Below are 7207 nucleotides of genomic sequence, written 5' to 3'. Positions count from 1 at the left end.
ATGGACCAAGTCAAATTGGACTAAGTGGGATTAGACCAAATGGGATTAGACCAAGTGAGGACAGGACCAAGTGGGTCTGGACTAACTGGGAACTGGACCAATTGGGATTGGATCAAATGTAATTGGACCAAGTGGGAATAAACCAAGCAAAAGATGTTTGTGGCTAAAATAGATTTTAAGATGTAATGGAACTGAATCAACCAGAAAATCCTTTTGGAACAAGCACAGATGTGATCATCAGCGTTCAAAATTTTGGTTGTCCGTTCGCCCGGGACAACTAAAAAGTCGCCGGACAACCAAAAATACTGATTCGGGTGTCCGCCGGACAACCATAAATCTGTAGCCAAAAGTCACCTTTGTAGACCTGCGGAAGTCAGTCTGGTTGAGACAAATTCTGACATGCAAATGAAGGTGGGATAGATGCACATATTTTTATTATCGTACAAGTGAGGCTGTCAAATGTGCTATTCCAGTTGAAATCCATACACCTCGATGGAAGACATGACTTTAATCTCCCATGCAGGGAGTGAGTATTTCAAATGGAATCATCCATTCAGGTAACTCCATTTGAAATTCACACTCCCTGTGTGGAAGATTAAGGTCATGTCTTTTATAGGGGGTGTATGACTTTCAACTGGAATAGCCCAATTTAGAAACCATTGTCAACATACATCTGTGAGCAGACGACACTGTGGGTAACAATTTTCACTTTAAGCAAATTATTTGCAATTTTTGATGAAATAAAATTGCCTTATTTATGATTGTTTATCATTAGGTGGAGAAGTTATACAAAACATTTCATACACAAAATCTCTGATAAGAAAAGTGACCAGGAATCACACACACATCAATATATAAATTGTCACGGTGGAACATTTCTGCTAGCCTAATGTACTACTTTAATGTGTTTTTAATAGGAAAGTGCTTTTAGCCATGTTTGCAGAAACTTGTGCATCAAATAAAAGAATATAGGCTGTATCAAAATTATTAGTACTCATTAGTTTTTATGTTGATTGAAAAGCCAACTTTTTTCCAAATGCAACATTAATTCAATCCTCTTGAAATTGCCAGACTTGATAGTTTAATAACTTTTAAAACATTAATCTACAAATTAAGGCCCCCACAAGAACCTTGTTTTTGTTGTTTCCAAAAATCAATTTTTTTTTCACAAGACCTCATTTACTTCATTTCATACACAAGACCGGACTTACTTCATTTTATACATCACATACTTGTTGCACAGTACTAAATTGGGCTGTTCCATTTAAAATCCACACTACCCCTGTGGAAGATTTTGGAAATACATGTATCTTCCACAGTGGGAGTATAAATTTCAAATGGAATGAACACATTAGCAGCTCCATTTGAATTTCTTACACCCTCTGAGAAAGTATCAGCCTGAATTTTCCACTGAGGGAGGGTGTGTTTCAAATGGAGCTGCTAATGTGTTCATTCCATTTGAAACTCATACTTCCCCTGTGGAAGATATTTCCAAAATCTTCCACAGGGGTAGTGTGGATTTCAAATGGAATACTCCAATATAGGCTAAGTAGTAATTTAAACAACATGATCCACTTCAAGCATTCAGTATGCTTGGTGACCAGGGTTGCCAAACCCGCGATTTGGTAGCCTAATTGGGCGACTTTTGAAGATTTTTCCCGCGACTTTTGACAATTTCCTGTCCCATAGAAACCAATGATTAAGAAAACAATTGGGCGACTTTTCAACATTGGCTAACGCGACTTCGGATAGTTTCATGTCCCATAGAAACCAATGGTAAAGAGAAAAATTGGGCGACTTTTCGATTATTTGACCCGCGATTCGGGCTGAAATTTTTTGGCAACCCTGTTGGTGACTTTTAGTTTGCATTTAACTCCATCCAATGCGGGGTTTCATCATTATTTCTCAGGACAGTTATTCCAAAGGGTCAATACTTCGAAGGTTTGTTATTCTGAAGGATCAATACTCCAAAGGCTCATTACTCCCAAGGGTTATTATTCAGAATAAGAATCCTTTGGAATAATGATGAGTGATGACTCTAAACTAGTCTTAATGACCATTCGGCATAATATAACAAACCTTTGGAATAATGACCCTTTGGAATAAGGAACCTCGATCCAGAATCCACAACTGAAAATACGTGACGGAGGAAAAAACACCTGTTCTACGGGTGGACGGACCTTTCAGGTAGGTTTGGTCAGTCAGGTATTTTTTGCTTTTTTTCAAATAAATCTAAAAATCTATAAAAAATAGCAATTATCTTTTCCCAAACTTGTTTAAAAATCAATTCTTTTGCCACCAAAATATAACCCACTGATTTTACATGCATACAACAACAACAAATTTTAAATCCCCAAACACAAAATCTGGGTCCATTGGCCCAGTAGAACAGGGCTTTTTTTTTTGTTACCAAGCTTTGAATTACACCATACAGTAACTCAATTGAAAGGCTTCCTGATATTGTATTGTTGATGCTGCTTGCAATCCAGTTGAAATCCATACACCCCCTATGGAAGACATGACCTTAATCGTCCACAAAGGGAGAGAGAATATCAAATGGGGTTACCTGAGTGGTTGACTACTTGAAATCTACACCCCCTGCATGGAAGATTAAAGTCATGTCTTCCACAGGGGTGATGGATCTCAACTGGAATGGCCCAATGAATGTCAACTTGGGAGTACTTTCAGTCTGTACAGTTTATATACAAAATGTCCACATAACCGCTGTCAGTATGTCCTCTTCTGTGTGCTGATGTATAAAACTGAAAAGAAAAACACAATTAAACATGATAGGAGTGAATCAACAAGTATTGGATATTTATTATAAACAGGGTCCTTGAAGCCTTTAAAATTCAAGGACTTTTCAAGGACTTTCAAGGTCCCAAAGCATGATTTTCAAGAACTTACCACAACATAACAATCATGATGCGGCTCTCCATGCATCACATATTAACGAAAGTGACAGCTCCTCTGCACTCCCTAAATTTTGTCAAAATTATACTTTAGGCAAAATTCAAATTTTCAAGGACACTCTGCATACTTTCAAATTCCTGAGAAAATCTGAAATCTATAACAAAAACCTCATTTTGGCCTGATTAGATCCTGCATCATTCCACCCATTTTCATACAGTGTGTACCTCAATGATTTTATGCTAATGCTGTTACATGATCAAATTTGTGGTATCATAATCATTTACAAATCTAACATGGGGTCAAAGGTCAACTTTGATTACATACTGACCAACACTGTATAACTACCTTGATAGCCATCTTAATGTTAATCATTATTGCTGTCGCTAACAAGATGCATATGCAGACAATTTACAATACTAGTCGTGTACCCACAGCAACAAAACTTTTGGGTATCCGTAGATTTCAACTGAGAATATCTTGCACCTGTCAAAATAATTTGGGTCCCTGCTGGTCAGTTGGAACAGATTTTCCCTGGTTTTATAAAATGATAATTGTATTGTACTCACCATTATTTCCTCTTATGAAAGCATCTCCATATTTGTTTTTCAGTTGCCCATTGACATATTCTTCTGTTTGTTCTAAAGCTATGTTCATGTAACCATCTAGACAAGCCAGTACTCCTAGAAAGGAAATAATAACAAGGCATAATTGATAGCAAAAAAAAAAACCCTGCTGAGTGGTCTATGATGTGCTACACCAAACCCATGTGGCATTAGGGCTGTTGTCGATGCTGCTGTTGTAGACAATGTTGTTGTCAAAGTAATTTTCCTGATTGTCGACAAGCATGGACCAAATGTCAACAAAAAATTATAAAAACATTCAAGATAAACCAAAACCCAATGGCACCAATCAGGTACAGTACCAACCAGCGTACATGTACATTCAGATTCCAAAATCACCATTAGTTAATTTCAGCTACCCAAGTAAACTGAGATAATGAGCAGCACAAATTTTGTCCAAGGGAATTTTAACCTTGCTCAATGTTTTTTTTTTTCAATATATATATAAAAAAAAAAAGACTGCACAGGCACATAACTACATAGAAAACTCAATTTCACCAAGTGTTGTAGGCCTATTGAATAAAAACATCAAAATAGTACAATATTGGTACCCCTTAGGTCTGACAAATCATAGAAACACTGGGATATACCTGCCCTCTTTCTTACCTCTGTAATCTACTCCTGAGTTAAGTTTAACAACCACTGGTCTTCCTATAATTTGCTTCAGGAAATCACTTGGTGTCTGTTTTCGGCTCATATTTACTCCTTATTTTTTGGCTGCTCTGTTAAGCTTGTTGTGTTTACTTTGCCTATAGCTGGGAGAGTGGATTGTAATACAAAAAAAAATCAAATACAACAAGAGTGACAAAATTAATAAATAAGCAACAAAATACCATAAAGACATTTCTAAATTACAACAAGGTGCAACAAATTATAGGTATTAAAGGTGAATTCAAACTTGCCATCAAACCGCATCATTTTGTATATCAGATTAAAGCCCTTGAGTAAAGTAAGCCAAAACTGAAAACTGTTTTGTTATAGCACTTTCCGTAGCAAAGTTACATCTTGTCAAGGATTGACAATCATCAAAAATATCAATTAAAAAACAAAACAGCATAGTCTTTTGTCGAGCAGTGTTTTCTATGTGGAACTGCTATCAAAATCCCTTTAAATTTCCATGTGCAATTCTCTATTTCTTGGTCAAGTGAAGTATAGACAACATATTCATGTAGGTTTTCTTTTAATTTTCTATGTAAAATATGTATGTATTGTGTTTGGGCCCTGGTTTGGGCCAATTTGGCTGACTAGTATGTGTTAACTAAGATTTGCATTTTATACTTGTAAACAAATTATATTGCTTAAAATACGTCCCGATGAATACAAGATCAGAAAAGGCAAGCTTGTGAAGAATAAAATGACTTTTGATCTCACATCCATTGACGAACATGTATGCCAATGTACCAAGGCAAGGGATCATTGTGTCCAAGTCTTAATGTAGGTTAATGAAACTTTAAAATATGTTTAGTGTAACATTTTTTTCAAAGCACAATGAGGCAACTTCTTCATTATTCATTATTTTGCAGCGTTTCATTATTTACAAAATAGCTGCCATTTCATCAACACTTCTTCTTCTTCTTCTTCCTTATTAGTGCTGGCCTCATGTACGAGTATTTAGCGCACTACGTAGCTGTACTTATTTTTACTGTATATATTTTGAGTGTATTTTTGAAGTATCATCAACAGTACCGGGATGATCCCCTGCTCTTTTCGAATAGCCTGTGACGTTCTTTAATATGCAGTCATGCACACTGCATTAATGTCAGAAATACATGTACATGGGACTGGCGGCTTAAACTTAAGTGCCCTCAGAAGCACTAAGGCAGCAAGTAGAGTGACGTGAAGTGCCTTGCTCAAGGACACAAAGAGCCAGCCGAGCTCAGGTGCACTATATACCATCGAATATTCTGTTAAAACAATTGAATACTTTACATTCATAAGCGCACGGAGCATGCACAAATTTGGAATGTGCATGCGGCCATGCCTTCTCGTACATGTACATCATTTTGACATGCGTACCGTACTGTACATTTAGGCCAAAGAAAGTCGATTTTGAGTTTCCCGTCACCCGCCCTCGCTTCATTTTCTGACCCTCACTTGAATTCATTATTGCGATTTTCCAAAAAATACCAATAAAAACTGGTTATATTTGCAAAAACAATGATGAATATCCATTTATTTTTTGTGGAAAAATCAAAATCAAAACATACATTTTGCTGTCAACCTTGCAGACTCTTTTTAATATACTTTTGAATCTCATTTGGGCTATAAACATCCATCTTCAAGTGAGTGAGCGGCAAATAACAACACATTTTACATGCTGTTGGTCATATAATGAAAGGCAGACAAACAATGAATGATGAATAATGAAAAAGTTTCCTCACTCGTTTTCAGAAATTATGTGATGGGAAACTCAAAATTGACTGTTATGGGCCTTACCCTGGACTTAAATTTACCCTCAATTTTTTTTTATTCCCCCCTATTAAAGGGGCATTTCGTGATCCACAGCCTCATCCCCCACTTTTCTCAAAAAAAGTTGAGATTGCTATATCACTGGAAACCTCTAGCTACATAATGTTTATGTACAAAATATTTCTTGCAGATTAATTCGTTTTGCAAAGATATCGTGAAATTTGAATTTCGCTTCTGGTGCACCAGAACGAAATTACAACGTATTGTCTATGGAGCAGCATAATATACATAATCATGCATAACTCGCAAACGTAAAATCGGAATCAACTGAAATTTTGGGAATAAGCTTTTTTCGTGGATTATAATGTACTGAAAAATGTCATAAAAAGAGGATGCTAGGATCATGAAATCCTCCTTTAAGGATTGAATTTTTTTGATCACCCCTGTTTTCCCCATATCCTCCCCCACCAAAGTATTTTTGAACACTCTCTTTAGCATGTACAGCCTACATGTAGCCCCGAGCATGTAGGCCTTAGGTTAGGCTTTGCGGCATGCAGTGCAGTGATTGCTGTGTAATTTTAGGCCTGCTACTAGCCATGCTAGCTGTCAACTTCTACAGTTTTCAGATCCATTTGAGGCCCAAGTATGTTCAAAAACGATAATAAGAATAAACTACTTTCATACAAACGTATTACACTCACAACATTCGAATAATAGCTGTAAATAAAGTTGAAATAACCGGTGAAATTTGGTACACAAACTGCGAATCCGCGTCGTTTGATTTGCTAAATACAGCTCCGTTACAATGAAAAGGACAGCTCGTATCCGCTAACATATTAACATAAAACTAAAGGTTGACATTGCAGTTTTTAGGATCCTATGCTAAAAGAAGAAGAGGCGCTGAAAAGCAAGGATTGCATCTTTCTTTTTAGCCCGAAAAATAGATTTATAAAGTTTACTTCGAGGACTGTTAAAAATATCAAATTTTAATAATTTGTCATAAAATTTGTATTAGGCCTATATCAGGGCTGTCAACTCTCACGCATTGGCCGTGAGTCTCACGCATTGGGTCACTTTCTCACGGTCTCACGCCAAGGTAGTATAATCTCACGCCTAGGTAGTAAATCTCACGCAAAAAGCTGGAAAATGAGTAAAATCTCACGCATCGTCATGAATAATTTGTTGCTCCTACCCCCCAAAATGTAGCTTCTGGTACAACAAAAGTTGCTGATATGTAGCTATGTGGACACCCTATCAGACGGGTA

At 36.7% G+C, this 7207-nt stretch overlaps 1 protein-coding gene across 1 annotated transcript; it reads right to left on the bottom strand.

Annotated features, from left to right (window-relative positions):
- Positions 1–414: 414 nt before the first annotated feature.
- On the bottom strand, positions 415–6776 carry LOC140159215 (U6 snRNA-associated Sm-like protein LSm6). The gene is made up of 4 exons (XM_072182609.1): positions 6644–6776; positions 4140–4288; positions 3480–3593; positions 415–2762 (listed from the first exon to the last, which is right to left on the bottom strand). The coding sequence occupies exons 2-4, from the start codon at positions 4228–4230 to the stop codon at positions 2728–2730; spliced, it is 240 nt and encodes a 79-aa protein (XP_072038710.1). The 5' UTR covers positions 4231–4288; positions 6644–6776; the 3' UTR covers positions 415–2727.
- Positions 6777–7207: the final 431 nt, after the last annotated feature.

This window comes from Amphiura filiformis, chromosome 8 (assembly GCF_039555335.1).
Source record: "Amphiura filiformis chromosome 8, Afil_fr2py, whole genome shotgun sequence".
NCBI classification, from domain to species: domain Eukaryota; kingdom Metazoa; phylum Echinodermata; class Ophiuroidea; order Amphilepidida; family Amphiuridae; genus Amphiura; species Amphiura filiformis.
The sequence above is the reverse complement of the archived record's forward strand: the minus strand, read 5'-3'. Positions and strand labels throughout refer to the sequence as shown.

Excerpts from the sequence above, each read along its gene's own strand:
- LOC140159215 (XM_072182609.1), bottom strand. The coding sequence starts at position 4,230 with ATGAGCCGAAAACAGACACCAAGTGATTTCCTGAAGCAAATTATAGGA. Across the intron at positions 3,594-4,139 it reads CTCAGGAGTAGATTACAGAG|GAGTACTGGCTTGTCTAGAT; the intron begins GTAAGAAAGAGG and ends TTTCCTTTCTAG. Across the intron at positions 2,763-3,479 it reads TTTCATAAGAGGAAATAATG|TTTTATACATCAGCACACAG; the intron begins GTGAGTACAATA and ends TTTTCTTTTCAG.